At 37.2% G+C, this 25,697-nt stretch overlaps 1 protein-coding gene across 1 annotated transcript in view; it reads left to right on the top strand.

The window, feature by feature from the left end:
- LOC124157469 (xanthine dehydrogenase-like) overlaps positions 1-25,140 on the top strand; it is an 80,809-nt gene extending 55,669 nt beyond the window's left edge. The window contains exons 16-29 of the mRNA XM_046532204.1: positions 1,050-1,270; positions 2,533-2,655; positions 4,513-4,737; positions 7,938-8,071; positions 9,242-9,416; positions 10,030-10,221; positions 11,027-11,172; positions 12,354-12,528; positions 13,622-13,750; positions 16,082-16,209; positions 17,822-17,936; positions 19,683-19,937; positions 21,526-21,693; positions 24,450-25,140. Coding sequence (XP_046388160.1) covers positions 1,050-1,270; positions 2,533-2,655; positions 4,513-4,737; positions 7,938-8,071; positions 9,242-9,416; positions 10,030-10,221; positions 11,027-11,172; positions 12,354-12,528; positions 13,622-13,750; positions 16,082-16,209; positions 17,822-17,936; positions 19,683-19,937; positions 21,526-21,693; positions 24,450-24,494 — 2,231 coding nt within the window. The 3' untranslated portion in view covers positions 24,495-25,140. The remainder of the gene's footprint in view (positions 1-1,049; positions 1,271-2,532; positions 2,656-4,512; positions 4,738-7,937; positions 8,072-9,241; positions 9,417-10,029; positions 10,222-11,026; positions 11,173-12,353; positions 12,529-13,621; positions 13,751-16,081; positions 16,210-17,821; positions 17,937-19,682; positions 19,938-21,525; positions 21,694-24,449) is intronic.
- The last annotated feature ends 557 nt before the right edge of the window (positions 25,141-25,697 follow it).

Below are 25,697 nucleotides of genomic sequence, written 5' to 3'. Positions count from 1 at the left end.
TCTGCGGAGAGTTTGAAATAACAATAACAAACAACTAAAACATAAAATGGAGGCAGTTCAAAGCTAAGTACTTCGCTTCGCCAATAGATAATATTATAATTAAGTACTCGTATTATGGTAAAGTTATGGGGAAAGTGTAGTATTACTTTTAGATGTGTGATAACGTAATCTATTATGCTAATGCTCGCCGGGAGATGCTGCAAATTATTTGCTATATCGTAGAGAATGGTCGGAAAGTCGTGACCTTGGATTGAAACTAATTAATGTTGAAATGATAATGGAAGTGTAATCGCGCTAGCGATTTGAATAGTTAGTTAATAGTTGATTTATGATGATTAAAAATTGAAAAGGAGTTTAACGATGTTGATATGTTGGAGAACGTACTTGGCAAATGTTGATAATTTAACTTCGATATAAAGTAATTGACGTTTGAATCACGGATGTACTTCAATTAGCAGTACTTTCCAATTTGCTGTGTGAAAATAATGCTGCTCAATCGAATTCACCACAATGCGCATATAACAATTGAACAACGTGGACAACTATAAAGTCAACAGAGCACTCCAGTTGAAATAATTAAGAATTATATTGGTTTTTAATCGATTATAGGGCATTTTTAAATTAAATAAACAATAATTTTTTGCTAATATATGCACTTAGTGCTCGTTTTTATGTCAGCATATGCTTGTCACCATGGGTTTCGAACGTGATAGGCCGATGACGCTCGCAGCGTGATAAAGAGAGCGATCACGGTTTCATAATCGCTGCTATCACCTTCCGTCGTGGGAATCGCGTTGCCCCTGGCAACGACATCGCTCTCACCCTTCTCACAGTTACATAATCAGGGCGCTGAAGACGCTAACATGATGACTATGGACAAGGAACGTCCGAAAGCCGTTTCCAATGTGGAGAAACGTCGCGTAAACCTCAAAGTCATTTTCTCATTTGACTATCTCCCAGATTGTTTTAGACTATAGTATGAATCCAATTCTTCTTTAACTATGGCTTATAATGAGTCACGTGTAATATAACTTTTTTTTCATTTTTAGGGGAAGCTGTTTACTGTGATGACCTACCTCGCTTTGAGAATGAGCTGTATCTCTCCCTAGTTCTGAGCACACGAGCTCATGCTAAAGTCGTCAGCATTGATGCCGACCCGGCTTTAGCGATTGAAGGAGTACGAGCATTCTTCTGTGCATCGGATTTAGATCCCATGAGGAATAAACTGGGAGTAATGGTTAAGGACGAAGAAATATTTGCCTCGTCCATTGTGAGTGCAATTTAACATAAGCTCAGTATCTTGAAAAGTAGACAAGAAGTGTCTTGGAGACGCTGAATTAATATTTGCTGTAGAAGTCAAGAGTGTGAGAGGGAGAGACACGAAAGTGACACAATAGATACTTCTCACCCCAAAAGAGAGAGATATTTATTCTTTTAAGCGTAGCGAAACGAGTCTTTTTTACTAGTGGAACTATAATTTTATTTCCAACTTAATTTGTGGAAATATATTGCCATATATCATATTTTAATATGCTCAAATAGTTACACAAGTTAAGGTCGTGACGTAATGAATTTTGTTTTCGTATGAATTTTTCCAGGAGCCGTTAAAATCATTTGATCCGCTGGTAAAGCTTGGGATAGCGTAGTTGAAAAATTCAAGTTAATCACCTATGTTGCCATAAATGCTAGTTATTTTATAATATCAAACTACATGAATAAAAACGAACAAAGTATGTATTAATCCACCAATTTATTTACGCGATACGACTAGTTTCGACGCAGCGGCGTCATCCTCAGGTACAAGAGGAAGGCTAATGTCAACGCTTCTTGTACCCGAGGATGACGCCGCTGCGTCGAAACTAGTAATACCGCTTAAATAAATTGGTAGATTAATACATAGTTTGTTCGTTTTAATTCATTGAAATGAACTTCCACAAAGTTGAGCCTGTGGCTACAGAGATTATCAAACTACATATATTACAATACATATTATGATATTATAAGATATATGATATAATATATATTATGATACATTAGTGTATGAATAATGGGTTTAGAGACTATTGAGACGCTGTCGAAAAAATTGTTCCTTATTTTTTGCTTGCATGAAGTAGGTAACATATTTTCTGTTAAATAAGTTGATTCTTAAAAGGATAACCAGGGTGCCTTAAAAAACTGTCTTCTTATTCAACCAAATTACCATGGGACCGTGTATATCGTCTCGCTCGTATCAAAATTCTGTATTTATGACAAATTATATGCCTTTGTTTCGAGTTTATGTCTGGTTTTGGTTTTTCTGCTCTATGCCCTAGTAGATAATTTCTCGTATAAATTATAACATTTAAATTTTATGGTCTTATTCCTTTCCTTCGTTTTGAGAGGTGAGTTTAATGGCAACAAAGTTTTCTTTCGGAATGAAGCAACTCACCACTGAAAATCGAGCAATGGATAAGGTTGGAGTGCAAATAAACATTGTTCTTTTAAGTACGAAATCAAATGCCTCATATATTTACAATATATTTTGTGTGTCAGGTCGAGAGCATTGGACAAGTCATTGGAGCTGTTGTGGCCATCGATCAGGCGACAGCTCAACGAGCATCGAAATTAGTCAAAGTTGTGTATGAGGATTTGCACCCATTGATATTGACTATTGAGGTAAGTAATGTTTTTAAAGATATAATTGACTTTATTTGTATATATTGTACATGGTCCTTTTCGGTGACGTAACTATGGGGGCATAAAGGGATAGATCCCCCAAAAGACTCAGAGAAATAAAAAAATTGTTTTAAACTATTTTCTAGATTTGACATGATATGAAATGAATTGCATATGCAGTTAAATTTTTTGTACCAAAATTATGCAATTATGTTATTTCGTGGCATGTCATTTTTACAAAAAAATTCCCGGACCCCCTGGGAAAATTTCCCGCTTGCTTTTGGGGGGGGGGGTCGATACCCAAGGCCATCGCATCCCCCCAAAGCATATTCCTAGTTACGCCACTTGTCCTTCTAACTCATAAGGCTTGTCAGAAGGTTCCATTCATATTACATCGTGTCATATAGCAAGCATAGCATTTAACATCATGAATGAAAATAGCCCTATTATTATATTTTTTGCATTAAATGGATATAGCATTTTTTATTTTAATTTCATAATTAAATTCAATACAATACAATACAAATACACAATAATATGATAATAAAAAATTATGGAATATTGAAACTAATATAGGAGAATTTTATTTTTCTTTATAAATTTCAGGTTATATTAAGGTATTATATTTTAATAATTTCGCTAATTAACCATGGTATGTAGTTTAATAAAAAATAAATCTTCTCTTGCATTTGAAAAGGGTCACTCATCCCTGGATGACTGTCAAGTCAAATGAGCTATAGAGAAAAGAGCCTCACATCCTCGTCTTCTTAAATGAATCGCTACTAACTCTCTTTCCACGAATATTGCAGTAGAGTATTCTTCAGTCGGCCTAAAAGATGTGTTGTCACAACCGCGAATTTAAATGAGTTTATGAAAGTGGACAATCGCATCGCTGATGGGCACAGTGAACCAAGTTTCACGAAGAAATAGGGTCTAATTAGGACTGTTGACCGAATATATGAGCGAAAAGGGTGGAGAAAAATTTTGTCACGTAGTTTTGGATAGCTGATGCCTGTAGGAACCGAAATTGCTATTGATTTTTGGGTGGAAAACGCACAATTTATAAACTACGGAAACTTTGAGCCAAGAGCTTCGATTGGCCGCTAGTTTGCCCTGTTGCCGGATGCTCTGGATAACTCATGCCTACGAATGCTTTGCCTGCCGAGGATCGCGATGTATCCAAGGCATCTGGCAACAGGGCAAACTCGCGGCCAATCGGAGTGCTTGGCTAACACTTTCTGTAGTTTTAAAATGGCACTGGTAATTTTGGATCCAACTGGCATCAGCAAACCAGGGTTAAAATTTGATGAAAAAATGTTTCTCAACCTTATATTCCCGTGATGGTGTTTCATCGATCGTCACGATTTTAAATATTAGTTAGTATGTTTAAAAATTTATGGATCACTACCACTTCATCGCCACGCTGCGGACATCTTTGGAAACCGATTATATATATGCCTTAAGTTATTAAGTTCCAACGGGAGGGACTGTTGCATTTTCTATGTTGTCTCCTTGGCAGTGGCGCCGACTCCATTGGGCTTGAGGGGCCCGAGCCCCCTCAAAAATTCGTTATGGGTGTGAGCAAAAAATGTGTCAGGCTTGTCGATTTTCGCCGGAGTGTCCAGATATCGAGATTCGAATTATCAGGGTTTTAATGTTGATCATATGACTCTTCTAAAACGCTTAAAAAACTTAAAAGTCACTACTTAAAAAATTTCCCGCGGCAAGATCCCCGGTTTGCCCCCCCCCCAATATTTTTTGTAAGTCGACACCCCTGCTCCTTGGCCCTTCTAACGTCTTATAAGATTCTGTCCATACTTACTCTGCCAGTTATTGTTTTGATCAATATTTTTCCAGGAAGCCATTGCTCACAAATCGTTTCACGAAGGAACAAATCGCATGTTGACGAAGGGTGATGTTGATGCCGGAATGAAAATGTCAACGCATGTGCTGGAAGGGGAGGTGCATTTGGGCGGGCAAGAGCACTTCTACCTGGAGACAAACTGTGCTATTGCCATACCAAGAGAGGATGGTAATGAGTTGGAAGTCATCTGCTCCACACAGCACCCCGACGAATTGCAGGTACTCATTAAGTTATTTTGGGCCAATGTTAATGTCTGGTGTCCATTAAACCCCTGGTAGTTATCTTCCCATTGGGCCCATTCAACTGTATGTTGTCCGTGGAACTGCTGGTAGCCATAATCTCATTGGGACCATTTAACTGTGTGGTGCTCATTAAACGCCTGGTATTGATGTCTCCATGTTTCTGGGTTTCACCGCGTGGATTTTCACCGCCTGGTATTTATCATAAAATAGAGCCCATTCAACGTTCTGGTGTCCATTAAACTGATGGTAGTCATCATCCCATTAGGCCCATTTAACTGCTGGGTGTCCATGAAATTACAGTCCGGTGGCGAGAGTTGTCTGATGACAGCGCAAAATGAGGGGCGGAGAATCCTGCGCCAGCACGTTTGCAGCCAATCACTATCCCACAAACGCGCCTCACACCCTCGCCTTTTCTTATAGAATTTCCAAAACAAGGGATTCTTCTTTTGGGCCCTTCACGCTCGTCGTCTCTTCTGGGTCCTTTCTTCACGGAAACCTTTTGCTTACATCTGACGAGGGCGTTTACCTTTATTATCTGGCAACCTTGCCCCCAACCCCGAACTAGACCCTTCTGCCTGTCATCGGACAACTCTCGGCGGCCGGACTGTACTGGTAGTCATCCTCCCATTGGGCCCATTCAACTGTCTGGTGTCCGAGAAATTGCAAGTAGCCATCATCCCATTGGTCCCATTCAACTGTCTGGTGTCCATTAAACTGCTGGGAGTCATGATCCTCATCAACAATTATCAATCCTAAGGTCGGTTTGACGCAGTTCCCCACTCAATTCTTTTATCGCCTAATCTTTTAACTCTTACATAATTCTTATACTTCACATTCATCATCACCTCCTCCATCTATCTCATTTGTTGCCTACCTCAGATAAATCCAACATATTGACTGGAATGTCTCCTGATTTTCTCATCAACCTCCATCACAGAACGACTATTAAAGATACGCGCTGTCTCTTTGTCTGTTTTCAAGCAAATATTTCTTGGATTTCTTGACAAATCCTTGAAAGTGTATAACCTCCTTGTTATTTCTTCTGTTTTATATTTTCATATTATTTTCGTGATAATGTCTCCACCCATCCCTATATTTTCCAATTTAAAATTCCTTTGAATCTTGCCTCCATGCTTGAAACTGAAACTAAAAATCCCTGCTCTCAGAATGGCTATACCATTTATTTCGACATCTGAAATAATTCTTCGTTAAAAATTTCGCGGGTGCTCGTCATTATGATTAAAAACTTTTGGGCTATGTCGCCGCGTCAATTCTTGGGTGGCCCCAAAGTTTCCAGACCGATGCTGGTCGAAAAAGCGACCAGCATCGGTCGGGAAACGTTGGGGCCACCCAAGAATTGACGCGGCGACATAGCCCAAAAGTTTTTAATCTGAAATAATTGTTCCACGTGCCATTTTTATGGTAGATTTAGGTTGCAAGCCGGAGTGGCCTAGTGTTAGAGGCTAAATATGTGCACTCGACTTACATGCGCAAACCACGTTATACATATATATGCAAATTACGTTATGTGATCCCGAATATGTAGTTACAGAAAAATTGTTCTTACTCAATTCTTCGTTGCATTAGAGTAAACTTGTCGGTGCTTCGTGACCAATGTTATTAAGTTAAAAACTCCTCATCCTCTGCATCTACGCAATACACTTCTAGCCACCTCTAGGGTGTTTGGCAGGGGGTGATCAATCATCAGCATGCAAGAGGATTCCAACATGCACACCACAGGGATATAAAAATGTTACGCATGCTAACCAATTATACTCCAAATTCATGCTTAAGCAAAACTTAACAACTAACTATGAAGACAACCTGCCTATAAAGCTAGGATATGCAAATCATGCTGTTAGAAATTCTAAGAAAATTCAGAAACATGGATTAAGGAATATATAAGTCAGTAGGCTGCACTACTCAGGGGCGCAGCTAGGACTTTAGGCTGGGGGGGTTTAGGTGCAACTAATGGCGGGTCGTGTGGGGGTATGGTATATCCACCACGATAAGCGGTAGGTGCGAGATTAACCCTAATACGGGCAACATATTTTTCTGACGTAATCGGGCAAGGTGAGTCCAATGGACTCTTTTAACTTTTGCTTTTAATTTAAAGTGTTAAACAGTGAAAAATATTACTTTTCACATCAATGTGTACATATTGTGCACCTCAGAATCATTTAACATATAATTGATTATTATTTGTTTGGCAAAAGTTTTACATTACATATTAATTTCATACATAGTCAAACAGCGAGTACAGTGGACTCTTTTGACTAATTGTTTCTGTTTTCACTGCATAAAACACCAAATGTTTATCGTTACATCTATATAGTGATAATTTTACATTATTTGACAATTCAAACCAAGTATTTGTAAAATGCACATTACTTTTTACATTTTGTGCAAACAGACTCACCTTTCCCGGATTTGTGGGAATTCATTGAAAAAAAATTATTTCTAAGTTACTTTGATTCCGAGAGAAGTTTGAATTACTCTAATTTAGAGGAAATATACCATTAGAAGAAGTAAAAAATTTAGAACATGCTGACATTTCAATAACATAAAAAAATTCTCAAAAATGTGATGCGATGAGTACAAGAGACTCACCTTGCCCGTATTAGGGTTAATAAATTGCGGAATTTTTAGGTAAATGGTTCAAAATGGTTCTATTAGTAGTATCAATCCAATTAAGTAAAATGGATTAAACTTAAAAAATTCTATGAGGTCTTGGGGGGGAGGTTTATCCCCCAAACCCCCTCCCCCCTCGCTGCGCCACTGGCACCACTAGTCAACTAACTTATTTGTGAGTCCTAATGTCCCGTTATAGTCCCTTATAATTCGCGGAAAAACGACGTTATGAATCTCTCTCTATGCAGTATATTTCTCTTACTTATTTTTTATGATCTGATCTGCCTTAGTATGTTGGCTTTCGTGAGAGCTAACATTGTCGGACAATAAAGTACTCCTGAATATACGTAATATCTGATTTTCAGTCTTTGTTCTGACAGAGACCTTGTGAAGGGTACCCTGTAGTGTGTGTAAACACTGTGTACGCCAGTAAACGGCATAATTACGATCTTTTCAGTAAAAATCAATGCAATTCGCATATTTTCTCATGAAAAATATTTTGAATGCCATTGTATGTTTAGTCATATACTTCCGTTTTTTAACAGAGGCTGATATCAGAAGCTGTTGGAATGAAAGCAAATCATATAGTCTGCCGAGTGAAAAGACTAGGAGGTGCTTTTGGAGGTAAAGAAACCCAATCACCGATAATAGCTGTTCCGGTGGCAATTGCTGCTCTCAAGTAAGTGGTTCTGGTATGTGAAATGCTTTTTGATGGAATCTATTGAATTTATTTTTTTCAAACGAAGGTTCTTGACGATTGGTTTGTTTCATGTCGTGAGTTTATATGAAAAATCGCGTCTTCACGTTATGGATGTATTATAAAGACACTCTGAAGGAATTTGTCCAGCGCTATTTTCTTTTGATTGTACCATCATCACAGTTTGGATATCGACGTGATTAGCGTACAAGTCCTGACGGGAAAACAATAAGGAAGGCACTCGAAATAAGAAGGCGTAAACATTTTTTTAACAAAGACTATGGACAGACAATTAGCTCATCATGGCTTTCAGCAGGGGCGGATTCAGCATCAAATTTTGGGGGGGATTTCATCACCTTGGTTCGGGGATTATCCCCTATGAAAAAATTGTATAAACCTGTTTCAAAATTTTATACAATCTGATACATTGCCATGGCAATTGTATAAATTGTATAAAATTTTGAAACAGGTTTATACAATTTTTTCGTAGGGGATGGAATACACCCCGGGAGAAAGAGGCGTAAATATTTTTAAAGAACTACGCACTACGATAAATAAAACTCAAACTTTTCTCACTTTTAGGACTTGTAGCCATGCATTTGCAGATACACTCCCTTTACTTCTTTACAAGGATGCAAAAACTATTAAGCTAATAAAAATTAAACATAATTGACAAAAAATGGGGGATATCATTTCTCCTGTTACCACTTCCCCCCCTCAAACCACCAATAGCTTCAGGTCATTCCAAAAGAAATGAAGAAAGCTTAGAACGTAGGCTTTCGCAGAGAGATGCATTGTTATCATCGGCTTTCGGGAGCAACTGCGTTTTGCGCTTTGTCACGCGAGCTTTCGCGGCCATTACAGGTCGCATCATAAACCGATGAATGAAAAATCGGAATAAGGTTGTCAATTAATATACTCGTTATACAGTAATCTTCTTTCTTACACATCCTTTGTATATCTATCCTTTTGAACTCTCAACTCCATCTTTGGCAGTGCGGTACTAAAGTTTTATTGCTTTAGTCCAGCGGCCTAATTGTTCTTCCTGGTGATTTAACTGCTTACCCTTGTACATATTTAATGAGATCACAAAATAAATTTATCAAATCTCGTCAAATACTTTGATTTAATCGTTCTCTGTGATCTTTTCAGACTTAAGCGTGCGGTGAGGTGCATGTTAGACCGGGATGAGGACATGGTAGCAACTGGAGGAAGGAATCCTTTCCATGGAAAATACAAAATGGGCTTTACAAGTGATGGGAAAATTTTATCGTACGAAGTGGATCTTTACAACAATGCCGGTCGTTCCTTAGACTTATCTTCTCTTGTAAGTGTTCCATTACTAATTTTAAAGTATTTTTTAACGGATCACTGAAAGCGTTCACTTCCTCGGGAATGATTCATTTTCACTGTGTCGTCGTTGTTCCCTCCAGCCATGGTTGACTGATTGAGCGAACCATTTGAAGATCCAACAATTCTCAGATTGTGGCTACCTTCGGTGATACAGAATAACCCACCTAGACAATTAACTTCACCATTCCCAATATGTCCACTCTCCTCTTACTTCCTACTTAATATTCTCTCTGTTTTCATATCATTTCACCCAAAGATTCTACTCTCTCGTATTAAAGCTGATTGAAAATTCGGCTAGCGTAAGAACTTAACGTGTATTCATGAAAATACTACTACTGATATGAAAAAGAAAGAGTAAAGCAATGGACGTCCTAATTATTTTTTAATACTAATATTTTTTAATTTTTTCTGAAAACTTAATACCATTTGTTACCTATGTTTCGAATTTAAAGGTTGTATGAATTGTGAACAGTGAAAAATACATGCAAAGTAATCCGTTCATTCAAGTACATAAAATACATTACCGTATATTAATTACGTCTTTCATGAAAAAAATTTAATTTTTTGTTTTTTATTACCCTATATAGGTAATAGAGCAAGCTTTGATGCTGGGACAAAATGGTTACAATATTCCGAACGTTAGGAGTAAAGGTGTTTGCTGCAAGACAAACCTTCAATCAAACACAGCATTCCGCGGTTTTGGAGCTCCTCAGGGAATGCTGATCACAGAAAATGCCATCACTGATGTGGCTGCAATTTTAGGCGTCGATCCTGCCAAAGTAGGTAACCTTCATAATGTCACGGGTATTTAACTAATAAACTATCTGCCATATTTGACACTAATGGCCTGTTTTCTAATTCCTAGTTTGAGTTAACCGGAACATGACGAAGTCATAACCTAAACTTGAGAATACTTTTAAGTCACCGTGAAGCGAAGTGGTTCAGAATAACTATTAGTTTAACCTGCGAGCTTTCATGGAATCACTTGATAACTGTAAATGGCACAGTACGCAAAATTTTAACTAGAGGTTGTAAAACCGACTCTAAAGGCCTGGTTACACGATACATTAACACGTACGGGTTAATGTCTAAATGGATGAACACGAGAATGAACGCCAAAATGCACCGTGTAACCACCCAACGTGTGCGAATGCATGAACGGAAAATAGAACCTGTTCTAATTTGGTTCATTCATTCGTGCATGTTCCGTTCCGGTCCACCAAAATCATTCATGCAAACATACATTAAATAATACGTGTTAACAGCCTTAACAGCCAGTTTTTATAATATCTGGTTAGCCCTAACCGTAAGATATTGAAGCCGTCAACTTTCCTGGTGGTGGCTGAAAGGTTCTGGTTAGCTTATAGTCTGATCTTACATAGAACTTTCAATCAAGGTAAAGATAACGGCTATATCACCGCATGGTTAGCCTTAAATATGCATTATAAAACCGGTAGTAAGAATGTTATAGTTTTTTTAATTTGAGCTAATTCTATCAAAAATGAGGGTCTGCTTTATAGAATTATTAATTTTACACGTATCTTTATTTTTGGTGTTATTTTTTGTGTGTTTTTATTTAATCAGATTAGGGAGAAGAACATGGTCAAAAATGGAGATACAATGATCTATGATCACACCCTTCAGAATTGCACCCTGCAAAAGTGCTGGGAAGAGTGTCTCAAGAAATCAGCGTATAATCAGAAGAGACGGGAAAGTGAAGCTTTTAACAAGTAAGTAATTATGGCTCTCATTATGTGATCTATAATGAAACTATCACTCACTTGACGCTCGTTTTTCTTCCGCAATTCTTCCCTATGTAACTTTCTCCCTCAACACATTGACCCCTTCGCACTTTCATTGACATCCTTGTTCTTTCCCTCTCCTATCTGTCACCTAACTAAATTGTTCCTGCTGATATTCGTTGTCGTTTTTTTTATTTGATTCATGTTTCTCCTTTTCTATTGCTTACATGTTCTCAAATTCATATATTATTCCTGGCCAGTATTATATACATTTATTTAAATTCCTGGCCAGTTCAAAATGGCAGCACTGATGCAAGTGGTTATCTATTGTTAACATAAAATAAAATAAAAAAGACATTGTTGAAGAGTAACGAATCCAGAAAGGAAATGAATCGATGGGAATAATAATTACGAGCCATTTTTTCCAGCTACATATATACATTTTGATCCGGTGTTGTAATAGAAATAATGTAATAAATAAATGGAAGGAACTTGTCGTCGTGGAGTTCGATTCCTATCTCATGGTTGTTCAATTCAGCACAAACTGGAGTAAAACCACACCCATTAAATTATATTTATAGAAATATATTCTGGAAACAAAACAGGTTTTGCTTAACAGGACAAATATATTCTCTAAGGCAGCGATTCCCAACCCTCATTTCCTCCAGCACCCCTCTATAGTATGTATGCAATACTCTATATTATATATGTGTAACTAATAATGTACCCCAAAAATGTAACATGCACATTTTACTACATAATTTCACTGAGGGTAGGTGTCACTTTTAGCTATAAATTATTATATAAATAGAAACATCGTTTAAAAGACTCCATATAATATGTATACTTATTTACTGGTTAAGAGATACATAGTTCCTGGCGTCCGCCAAAACCGATTATTTTCGGCGTACCCACGACTGGTTCGTCTTGTACCCCCAAGGGGTACCCGTACCATCGGTTTGGAACCGCTGCTATTAGGATTCACGGTTCTACGTATACCACCACTTTTAAATGTGTTCCAGCGAATGTGAGGTATAGCTTTCAATTTTACGGTGTTTTGCGAAATCAATTTCTAGTGTCATCCAAATCATGTTGAGTGCGCCTGAAGAAGTTTTCAAAATATTCGCCGCATTTTGTACCTCAGTTTTTACTGCTATTATACTTTTCAGGAAGAACAGGTGGCGAAAGAGGGGCGTATGCATTCTCCCCACAATGTTTGGCATTTCCTTAGTCTTCCCAATCAATCAGGCTGGCGCCTTAGTCTTGGTTTACACGGATGGATCTGTATTGATAACTCATGGTGGGACCGAGATGGGGCAGGGCCTTCATACCAAAATGATCCAGGTGAATTCTTCCTGCCAATTCTCGTTGTATTTTCTGCAAATTTGATTCATGCTTCTTCTTTTCATATTGTTAATATGTCCTCAAATTTGTATAAATTATTTCCTGGCCAGCATTAAATGGCAACGCTGCTGCATGTGGTTATTTATCATTAATATTAAATAAAAAATAAAATGAAAAAGGCATTGCTGAAGAGTAACTAATCCAGAAAGAAAATGGAACGAAAAAAATATTATTACGAACCATTTTTTAACCATATACATTTTGATCCGGTGTTTCGATATAAATAATGTAATAAATAAATAGAAGGAACTTATCTTCGTGAAGGAAACACTGGTAACTTTGGCTCTATTGAAATATATGTATGTTAAACCGGAACCATTTGGTTTTGTGTGATGACCATCATCTAGTTGTGTTGTCTTGCTCATTTTAAGAATCCAATAATTAATGACAATAACGGAAACCTAACGTACCCTCTTGAAGGATAATATTGAAATAATTTGGCGTCAGTTGGTATCAGACTATCATCAGGGAATGTCAAACGATATCAGTGGGGTTGAAATGGGATCAACGTATGGACTGTGAAATCGGTTGGTGGCTAATTCATGACTGTTGTTAGTTAATGGCCAAATGAAGTCAAGGTGATGCCTTCGTCTTCAAATATTTAGTCATCATGACTAATGAGGTAACCTCCTTAATGCAATGTAAAGCCGCGAATATAGGTCACTGTGATTTGACTGAAATAATGGTTTGAATTTTAAGAGATTGTGTATGATTTTTCAAGTAAAATTCTGTTATCCATTTTGGGATAGCTACGGTATTTCATTATTTCATCGATTTATAATTTTTATTTAAAAAATTATTCATATATGTTTGAAAGTGCCTAATTTATTTGAATTTATAATGAATTTCAGTCAAATTAAGACTAGATTATTTTCAATATTCTTCATTATCACAAACCCAGCACTTTATCCCACTATATATTATTAAAAATCTTTCTTCATATTTCCCTCGAGTCATTTTCACTTGTGTGTTTCTTCAGTTTACCGTCATTTTCGTAGGGACCAGAATTTTAAAAATAAACTATTTTTTTAAGGTTGCCAGCAGAGTTCTGGAAATTCCAGAGGACATTATTTACATATCAGAGACGTCTACTGACAAAATTCCAAATGCTCCCCCTACCGCTGCTAGTAGTTCATCTGATCTGAATGGAATGGCAGTTTTGGTAAGTTTTTTTTACGTGAGTGTAATGCCTCGTTCAGATTACGATTGTCCGAGCGATCGTCCCAACGATAGTTGGCCGAACTAGCAGTGTGAATGCATGTCCTGACAACGGTTCACGTAGTTCCGAACGTTGGCACTTTACGATGGTGCTGCGCTGAGAGACCGTAAGGGGACAAGTGAAAGACGAAAAGTTCGTAAAGCTCCCTTCGCTATATGTTTTTTTCATGGATTTGTCCAAGCAAGGAAGAATATGGGCGGAAGAAAAATTATTCGTTAAATACGCGTTGAACAAAGTAATATGTTGACCCTGCATATCGCAACAGCTTTACTAACCGTCAATTTCTCGTTCACTTTGGATGTCAGCACTAGAGGGCAGCACAGATTTTAACCATCGTTGTGTGAATGCACGAAGGTTCCAACGATTGCTGGAACAATCGTAATCTGATCGAGGCGTAATGAAAATATATATATCACCTCATTGTTGTCACGTAATCATTTTAGTCTGCTGACCAATGACCATGTTATGGGGGTCATCTTTTTATGAATTCAATACTTTTCACTGGCTACCGTATTTTCTCATGTACCACGTCCTCGTATTTTCCTTTTAGTGGCGTTAAAAACCGGGTGCGCGTCATACACTACGATTCGAGGATTACCCGAGTATCCACATATTAATTCTGTAGCTTGTCAGTCAGTCATTACGTATCCATTTAGTTCTTTAATTCCCTCAAAATTTTGAGCTATATAAATGTGGTCGAATGCGTTCAATGTGGATTCTCTGTCTTCATGTTTTGGTTGTACGGTAGAACCTCGTTTATCCGGATTAAAAGGGTCCGTACATTATCCGGATAAACGAAAATGCGGATAAACCGGAAGCAACAGGAATATTAATAAAAACGATAAGTAGTGTTATATAATATAAATATTTACCATTTATTTATGATGATATCGACCATACTCACTACACAATATTCTGCATACGAAGGAGAAATGTATTTCGATATTTTTTACCAAGTCTTTAGATTTACGTCTGTATTCCTTTGTTTTAATTTTGTGTGGCGTTTAATCGCGGTACGATCGCGTAATCGCTTGACTACAAAAAGTGAATTGTCAGGCTGCCGCTCCAAGTGAGTAATGATGTTGTTCAGCTATGACATGGCCTCCGTGTGCGACGTGTGTAACATCATGCCAAGGCGGCCCACGGTGATTCATTAATCCCTGCGGTGCACTTGCCGGCTGAACATTTACATTCACGCGTCTCAATTTGTCATCAAACAAGCTCAGCACAATACAAAAACATATTTGTTATGAAAATGAATATCAGGCATTCGCTGAAAGTGCATGTTTAAATTTCACTGGAATTGTAATTGTTGCAACCACGATTGCTGTTTGTTTTTGCATTGAAAAGTGTTATCCTATTCTGTACCTTTCGGAGAATATTGGTCCAGTTCTTTGATGAGAATGAACCGGAGAGTTTGACCATTGAGGTCAGAATAGACGAGGCTCTACCGTATTTACGGATTTTTTTTGCAGTTGATGGAGCAGAGAATCCCGCCTCCGTCAGGAAAAAGTATTGGTATTAGTGCAGGGACAAAAATGGAAATTGTTTTGCTGCCTCTTTTGGGTAAAAAGGATGAAATTTTAACATGCATTCCTCGTCATTCCAAAAAATATGTCTTCATTTTTTGGAGACAATATGCACTTCCAAAAAATTCACCAACAATTTTTCCCATTGCTATACAACCACCAAACTGGTGCAGAAAAGTAAGGTATTATACCTTTATCGCATTCTAGGTAGAGTCTACCCGCAAAGCAGGAAGCAGGTCTGTTTGTTTCCATTTTAAATGGTATCGATAGCAAAGATGGATTACGAAATCATCAGGGTCCGGCAGAGCCATTAATTTGTTTTATTTAATCTATGAGGCGATACCGGGGTGGTAAAACTGTCATGTTTCCGCTAATTTCAAAGGAAAACGGTATAAAATTGTCACTCAATAGTAATTTAAACTCTCTTGTTTTTCATTTAATAATACACGGTGTCTTGCACCAATTTTTTCCAAAACCAATTTACCAGCTGACAAGGTGAGTGTCATACACGACGGCGCGTGGTGAATGAGAAAATACAGTACTTTTCAGAAGAGTAAAAACACTCTATCTTAATAGAGTCGATCTAGTTCACTCGTTGAGCAAATGCCTCAGAATACTTAACGAAAAGTTAAGCAAATACTAAATTTATATCTTGGAATTGTCTTAGTTTGAAATCGATGCTTTTCCCTAACTATATGCCAAAGAGTGGAGTAAATTGATTTCTCTCATTTTACAATGCCATCAGAATGCCTGCCGAAAAATTAAGCAGAGGCTTAAGCCGTATGTGGCCGCTGATCCGAAAGGCTCGTGGAATGACTGGGTTAATGCTGCATACCTTGATTCGGTGAATCTATCAGCCTCAGGATTTTACAGGTAAATCATCAAATTATTGTGTATTATTTTTACCAGTCCATACACAGTAGTGCGAGTGCCCTAACGTACGAGAAATTTAACATACGAGCCGTCGACTGAGCGAAATTTCGCTTTGAAATGATACGAGGAACGGCCGACTGCAGCGCTGCACACGGCGAAAAAGGCAAAGAGCAGTGAAGAGAAAAGCAATGGCTAATATTAAACATATAGTAGCATTTTAGCTGTGTGTGAGTTGCATGACTTAAGTGACCAAAATATTTATTACACATTATAAAACCAGTGTTTTTGCTTTTAATTCTCTTTATTATTTTTTACACTATATTTGTCATTTGTAAATATGTTTTTCTTATTCAAAAAGACGTATAAAAAAAGTTGGTAGCAATTTCGGGGCTGGAACTGATTAATGGCATTTCAATTAATATAAATGGGGAAAATTGCTTTGAGATTCCAGCAAATTGACGTACGAGCAAGGGTTAACGTATCACAGCGATTAAATTCAATGTAAATATCACTTGACATTCTGTATTATTCTCTGGTTCTATTTTACATCCACTTCAAGATGGCTCTCTCCTTAACAATTCATTATTTATCTTTTATCACCATAGCATCGTCTCAAAGAAATAAATAAAAGAAATCAAAATAAAAACAAACATGGTCACAAATAAACGAAGCAAACAACAAATTAACTTAAAAACAGAAAATAAACTAAACATGTACAAAAGTGATATTTATCTTAAAGACACATGCATCAGGATACGGAACGGATTAAAATCGTATCTCGAGGTATCACTGTACAGTGTAAAGAGGAAGCGCGGTGGGCTAACATGCAGAAAGTTTAGCTATCGATCGAGGGGTCCCGGGTTCACTACCCGAGTGCTGCCTTCGCCCCTCCTGAATGAAATACTACAAGTGCTAGTTGGCCCAGGGAAAGGAAGTGGCCGACGTAACTTTATTGTGTAAAATAACTAACCCACACCTTAATACGGGATGAGCATTACCCTTGCCAATCCTAGGTAACCATACGAATTGAAACTCTGAGTGAGTGATTTTCATTGTTCATTGTATCTGAACTGATGTCATAAAAGAGTCTCAACAAAACTCGCTCAATTTTCTGATACGTTATCTATAAGTCATAAAATCACAATATATGTGTTTTATATTAGTTTTGGTAGCTAAATTCATAAAGTAGATAAAAATAAATAATTAATAGTTTCATTCTTTAAATACAATTGTTTTTATAGACGTTAACTTTGTATCACTATTTTTTTCTCGCGCATCATGTTAATATTCGTTCAGGATAATATATTTTTTCCATTTCGGGAGGACCCCCTAGACCCCTCCCTGATATTCGCCCCTGGTTTATTTAGTATTTTAGTTGTGTGTGTTTCATTTAAGTGACCACAATATAAATACACATTAAATCAGTTATTTTTTCTTTGCATTTTCTTTTGTTATTGTAAGTCTTCCTTCAATTTTGTTGCTAGGAGATACATCTTATGCTCATAGCGTTGATATGGAGGTGGAAAAATACTTGTGGTTGTTTTAACGTGATTTGATGTCAATCGTTTCATTCTTGAAATTTTATTTCTGTACTTTACTCCTGACTTCTCAGATCTCCAAATCCTGGTTATGACTGGGAAACTCACACTGGAAATCCCCATCATTATTATACCTATGGTGCCGCTTGTTCTGAAGTCGAAATAGATTGTCTGACTGGAGACCATCAAGTAAGTAAGGCCATAGAGGTATGAATGAAATTGACTCCACATGAATGACTGGTATGAAAAGAATGCCTTCATCTATCTGAGAAATTAAATCTGAAGGCAGTTTGCAAATTTATTATATTATTTGTAATTATTATAAAATTTGAAAGAAGGCTTGGACTAGAAAAAAAATTATTTGGAACAACTGCTGGACAAAAGGTTTAAATTTGATAGCCACTTCCTATGAGCATTCCTAAAATATTCTGACTTTCTAATTTTAAAGAAATGCACTCTGTCCCATTGTAAATGATCACCTCTTACCCTTAATTTTAACTAATTGTACGATTCTTTTAGTTTTTCACGTTGGTTTCTTCCTACTGAACCAGATATTCCTGACATATTGAAAAGCACTCCGTTTTTCACCAAAATTGCTATTTAAATGGCTAGTGAATTTTTAAGTTACTCTTTGGGAACTGATAGAAAATTCAATATAACTATCAGATATTTATATAATACTAAGTATTTGGGATTTTTTCATATAATTTCAGTTTTAGTGAATGTAATGCGCATTTTAACGAAATCACAAATACGTTACCTGAAGTTTACTGTAAATAAAATCATATTATCTCTACGCATATATCTTGTATTTGGCCTCGACTAATGAGAGCTTAATTTTAAATTTCCGTTCCGCGCTGGATTAACTGTAAAGCCTGCTTTACACAATGATCGTAATTTCATAACATGATGCATGTAGGAATGTGCAGTTTAAAATGCATCGCTCGAAGCCGCCTCTAAACCAATGGCGCCCAGGGGCCAAGGCTTTTAGTCCCCTCGGACGGCTGTGTTTGAAGTGCCCTCAGTTAAGCACTTAGGTGGGAAACAGCGTAAATTCTGTGACGAATTTACGCCATCGTCTGGTTTTATCCCAAACCCACTGGGTTGGGAGCTAACGCACTAGCCATCACACAAACCCGACAGATTTAAAAATAATTGCGCTCCCGAGGTAAAAAAGAACGTACAATTTGAATATATCCAATTACGTGCCCCGCATAAAAGGCCTATGAACAAGGAATGAGAAGTACTCGCTTAGCTCCCAATAAAAAAAACAATCCGTGAAAATTTTTCATAAAAACTTCGATTATATCGGATAATGGGGAACATGAACAATTTTTTTAAAGTACTGGAATAAGAAGGCCTTTACCTCAAATGTACTCGTCGAAAATTTAGCGTATGAATAATGCTTTTTAGCTGAGTTATGAGTCTTTAAAAATTGATCTTCATCGGCTGCTTGAAAACACGACGTCATCGGAGCGTGACGTCACGGAACAGTATCCACTGATGACAGACTTAGCAAGTGGATAGAAAATCGATCTACGAGGGCTCAAATGCAAATTTGGCGATAATAATTGCAATTTTTACTTTAAATATCTTGCATTCAAGTCTCTAACACTCTAATCTCTTAGCGAAGTGAATGCTGTACCGTGCGATGACGTCAGAAAGCGTTTCAGGTCACGTGACTTGAAAATATATTCGAGCATTTTTAATTAGCATTTATTGACGTTTGTGGAGTACTAGGAGAGTTTTGGCATATATATTTGGACTCGTGAGAAAATTTTCTATTCAGTGAGACTAACTAGGATGATGAACAAATTCCATGCATGTTCCCCATTCATTACCCGAATCATTTATTTGGTAGTATGAAAATCACATTGATTGTTTTTTTTAAGTGTGAGAAAGAGGTTCTTTATCCGAAAATATTTTTTTCTTTAGGTTCTTAGCACGGATATCGTGATGGATCTTGGAGAAAGTCTCAACCCAGCCATTGACATTGGTCAAGTGGAAGGGGCATTCATGCAGGGCTACGGCCTTTATACTTTAGAAGAACTGACATACTCACCAACTGGCATGCTCTACTCTCGAGGACCCGGGACATACAAGATTCCTGGCTTTTCAAACATTCCTACGAAATTCAATGTCTCCCTATTACGTGGAGCTCCAAATCCAAGGGCTGTCTACTCATCCAAGGTAATGACATTTTGAGTAATTTTTCTGTCATCGGAAGCTTTAGTACTGTACTATTCATTTCTTTTAACGTCATGCATTCACTCTTCAGACCTGGAAGTGCATTTTGCGCTGTAAATTTTCGTTGTCCTCATTTTTTTATAGATATAGAGCTGAAAAATATTAATCCGCTCAAAAAAATTATAATTTTTGTGATACGTAACCCCTTGTATCACCCGTGATAAGTAAAAACAATGCTACAATTACAAGAAAAGGGTTTTAATACACAAATATAAAAATTGGAAGTTATACAGGGTCATGTTATTGAAATAACAACAATAAATAGTAAACTAGTGACAATAAATGGTACTCGCCATTCCTAATTCACTCAGCCACTCATTTTAGCACTAAAACTGGAATCTTGCGTCATCGCAACCACGCCTGAGATTCATGAGAGAGATGGAAAACAGTTTAGAACGAGGGTTGTACCAAAAGTAAGGTTCCCAATGAGCTACAATGTTGAGCGAAGGTGCTAGGCTAAATCCCACAACATTGCCGTGCACAATGGTTCCCCATCTCTCGAGTCCGCCAGTCCGCGATTCACTTTGTCGCTCATTATTGGCTTAGCAACCGTCAACAATGAAAGTGATGATCCCCGTTCCCGCCAAGTGTGAGGATCGAGCAGTAATCCGATTTCTCCTTGCAAGGAAGTTACCGCCATTGGAGATTCATCAGCAACTGACTGAACTTTATGGCGAAGAGTGCATGTCCTTTCAGCTCATCCGCAAATGTTGCAGGGCTTTTGCCGAGGGTCACACGGAAGTTCACGATGAAGAACGGAGTGGAAGACCGCCGGTTTTGGATTGTCCAGAAGATCAACAGAGAGCTGCTCAAAGATCGGAGGGTCTCTGTCCGTGAACTTGTTGAACGCATTCCTGGAGCTTCCCACGGCACAATTGAAAGACCTTTAACAGAAACGTTAGGTTATTGCAAGATGTGTGCTTGCTGGGTCCCCCGTATTCTGACTGACGGACACATGCAGCAACGCCTTGACTGTGCTCGCAAATTTCTTCAACAATTTAAGGGGGGAGGAGTTGTTGGTCTCTATCGTCACCGGAGATGAAGCGTGGGTATTTCATTATATCCCTGAAACAAAAATGTGGCAAACGCTTCAAGAGCGACGATGGAGTCCGAGCAGAGGTCGCACACTTCCTTAACGGGTTGGCGGGAGACTTCTTCAACTTAGGGATAGAAAAGCTGGACCACTGCCTTTAAAAGTGCGTCGAAAAAAATGGAGACTACGTTGAAAAATAATCAAAAGTGTAAGCTTTTCAACGATGTGAAAATCAATATAAATAAGTATCGTATTTGTAAAAAATATGGGAACCTTACTTTTGGTACAACCCTCGTATGTTCAAGCGCAGAATGTATAGAATTCAAGCGGCGCTCAGCACTTGGAGACATTCTTAGATCAGGAAACGATAAAAAAAAACAGATATATCATATATGATACACTCGGACTGTAGAGGTTGTGCCACAAAAGAATAAAAAATTCGTTCTGTTGAGCGTGAGTGATGTTTTCAATAACTATTCAATATTTTCCTCATTGCAGGCAGTAGGTGAGCCTCCTCTTGCTTTGGCGATGTCCGTATTCTTTGCCATCAAGGATGCCATTACTTCTGCCCGAAGTGAAAGTGGGCTGTCGGGACCATTTCGCCTGGATTCTCCTGCCACTTCCGCCCGAATCCGTATGGCTTGCGAAGATCACATCACCAAAAAGGTACATACGATGTGGTAATCTTGAGCGTGGGGTACCACAGCGAAAAAAATTTTTGCTCAAAAACAGCTGTATTTTGGAAAATTATTATTTTTACCTAATGAATCAAGGGGCTAATTAGCTTTCATATAATAAAAAAATGTTTTGGGATATGACGGAGAAGTAAGGGATCAAAAATGTCGATAAATTATAAACTTTCAGAAAAAAAGATTGTCTTTCGTCTAACTTTCCTACATTCCTTTATGCGGGTATGAGATTAAATGGCATAGTATGCTTAAAGAAGTCCCTATTTACACTACACGTGTGATGTAAAATTTTGCACAAAAACTGATTTGAAGAGTGTGAAAACGATTTTACCTGCAATATTTCTCGTTCGTAAATGCTTTCATATTCAAGCATAATTTAAAAAAAATCATTTATAATTAAATATAACATTTAATTATACATAATTACATATAAATTTCTTATTTAACTGTAAATTTTGTTGGAATCGGGAAGAGGAAAGAAAAATTTAGGTTATCAACATGAGTGATACCAATAGAACAACTGAAGTCATTTTCTGAGTCTGGGCAATAAAAATAGATAGGTATTTTTGTGCTGCGAATACGGACGAGCCATAAATGGAGAACACTCAGATCACGTGACCGTCCGCCGTCTCCTCTCCTACTCCCCTAATCTTTCCTAGTCAGTGAAGATCGTTGATTGGCCAATACTATTTCTTTTTGCCTGATAGGGTCACTGAACACGAAAAGAATGGAATGAGAGTCTGCCATTGGGCAATATTTACACCGTAAAATCTTTAAAACTATCCAAAACTGTTTTTGACGCACCCTTCAAGTTATGAATCAGTATTGTCGTTGCTGTTTGTTATCGTTATTACTTTTTGTTATTGCCATGGAGCGAATCTGCTTACTAGCATTCTGACGTCACAGTGCGTTCTTGAAGCACGAAAGAATTTAGTAATTTTCGCGGACTTTGAAGCTCTGTAGAAACAAGAATAATGAGAATTATGAAGTTATATTTTGCATACGTAAATGACTTTCACTTTTTTATCTATGCATGTAAAAAAACTACTTTTTTAATTTTATGAGAGTCCCCGATTGTCATGGTGCTTTGTTTAAAAAAAATCCAGCGCATGAATAGCCAATTAAGAATGATTTTCTTCTAAGCTGGGAACGTAATAATACACCGAAGTTTCAGCAATTTCTACATGCCATCATCATATGAATTGGGTTATCCCTTTTCCCATACATGGGAGTCAGCCATGTTTGTAGGACTCGGACGGATTTCGACTGGTTTCAAATGCTCCAGTGCGCGGTTATATAATAGCTACCAGAATGTTTTCAGTTAAGTGAATGAGGTTGATATTCAATCCAACTCAGCACGACGCTTGTAGCCCCTTAAATGGTTTCTAAGGGACTTGACCAGACTCGGAACTAGGGCGGGACAGGGAGGGCACGTGTTCCGGGCAACAGATTCCAGGGGGCGGAAAAATTTGAAATTCAAAATTATGATAGTTTCAATAGTATTCGATTTCATTGGATTTTGTTGCACATTTTATCAACTTTATTACACGAACACTATGTACCGTATTATTCTCTTCATTTTAAGAAACGACATAAAATTTAACGTGACTCATGGGTCTGGAGTGTCATATATGTACTACTGTTATCAATTAGTGGCCGGACCGCTCGGCTTCGGGATCAGGGGCGCGAAACCAGTGCATTGTAGTGTATTAATAAGTGTTTTTTTATGTAGGCGTAATTATGTGTATTAAAGTGCATAAGTTTTTAATACGTGTTATTTACAAGTGTTATTCATAAATATAACTTCTTAATACCATAAGAAGTTACCACACGTTTGAGCAATTTCTACATGCCATCATCATATGAATTGGGTTATCCCTTTTCTCATACGTGGGAGTCAGCCATGTTTGTAGGACTCGGACGGATTTCAGACTGGTTTCAAATGCTCCAGTGCGCGGCTATATAATAGCCACCAGAATGTTTCCAGTTCAGTGAATGAGGTTGATATATAAATCTAACTTCTTAATATCATATATACTGTGTTAATGTCAACTAACGCTCCTCAAAAAATAACTTACGGAGGCAAACAGATCTTTGTCCCCCCCCCCACGCCCCCAACAAAACTCGTAGTTACGGTCCTGGACTTGAGCGTATATCACCTGTTTGGGAGTATGTATTTAGCTGAATAAAATGGAATTTACAGTTTAACATTTCAATTGATAAGCATTCTTAATTTAAAGAATTCTGTCCAAGAATGAGAATTTATTGATGCATGTGTCTTTATGACCAATATCACATTTGTATATGTTTAGTTTATTTTCTGTTTTTAAGTTCATTTGTTGTTTGTTTTGTTTATTTGTGACCATGTTTGTTTTTATTTTGATTTCTTTTATTTCTTTCTTTGAGACGATGCTATGGTGATAAAAGATAAATATTTAATTGTTAAGGAGAGAGCCATCTTGAAGTGGATGTAAAATAGGATTGAGAATAAAACAGAGTGTCAAGTGATATTTACATTGAATTTAATCGCTGTGATACGTTATTATAACTAGGTTATTATCATTCAATTATTAATTACATAATTTTCTTTATTTCACCTCATTTTTTTCCTTTTTCATGAAATTATTTGGATCGTCGAATTTTTCTAATCCTCTTACAATTTTAGTTTATGTTTTCGATTTTTCCGTTATATTTTGTTTGTGTACTTATCTTGATTTTCGTTTATTTTCACAGGTTTCAGTTGAGGAAGGCGGTCCTTCGTGGAATATTATTCCTTAATTTTTGTTTTAACCACATCCTCAATACATGTTTTCTTTGCTTCTCACTCTCTTAGCATTGTGTTTAGTTGTATTAATTTATTTTGACAGTAGTTATTCACCATGAATAATTCTTCGAGATAATCAAATGTAGAAGATGTCCTCTCCTCGTTCTTATCTTTATGGAGAAACAAAGATTATTTGACCATGATGAGATGCCTTATTTGCTTCATCCTTTGAGAAGCATGGAGCAAGCTTTGGAGCTTGTTCTGTCGTCGCAAACCATGAACATTTAAAAAACGGCTTATTGATTTCCATGGGAAACGGAGGTAAAATATGCTGTTATTCCAAACAAGGCTCTACCACAACCATTAAGATAAATACCGCCATCCGAATGTGTTGAAAAGTCTTCTGCTTTGTGCAAAGAGCAATTTTATAGCGCATGAATTATCAATTATGAATGATTTTGTTTCAAGTTGGGAAAAATGTTTTGCACCGAAGGTTAATCAACTTATGTATGCCTTCATTTTATGAATTGGGTCATCCCTTTCTTTTATAAAAATATTGGTTTCTAACATAAATGATGCTTATTCACTCAAAGCAGAGAATAAATTTATTAGTTTTACATCCTGATGATTTCCAATAAAGTGTTATCATTTATGAATTTACGATATGTTCTTATTCCTTTCAAGGTTAATCGCCTGGTGATATTAAAACTGTTACTTTGTTTGAAAATGTTCATTCTAGTTCAACCTTCATCCTTTTTTCACCGTATTTTACATTAGTTATTCTATTTTTGTGAGTATCCAGTGGGGTATTATGGCGTCACTCCGTATTAATTGTTATCAGGTATGCACAATGGTAATTTTCGTTGACCACAACAATATTTTAACTGTTAAGCCTCCTCAATAAAGTATTACCCTATTCGTGCGTTAGGAGCTGTTGTGTAAATGATGAAAATCCACGGAAAATACACCCAACTTTCGCGAACTCTTGAAAATTATGCATCAATACGTTGGCCGTCTTTAGTTTTCGGGTTTCATTCTTCACAGTGTTTAAAATAATGCTATGAAACGCTGATATAGAAAAAAAGATATTTTAGTTTTACCGCTAAAAATAGGCAATAAATGGCTGTGGCCAGGAGTTATCCATTCAAATTTATTCTTATTTAGATTGTATATGTAAACAATAGATACTGTTTTTCACGGAGTTGGCTGCCGTAAGG

The sequence above is a fragment of the Ischnura elegans genome, chromosome 4 (genome assembly GCF_921293095.1).
Source record: "Ischnura elegans chromosome 4, ioIscEleg1.1, whole genome shotgun sequence".
NCBI lineage: Eukaryota > Metazoa > Arthropoda > Insecta > Odonata > Coenagrionidae > Ischnura > Ischnura elegans.
This window is presented reverse-complemented; position numbering and strand designations above follow the sequence as displayed.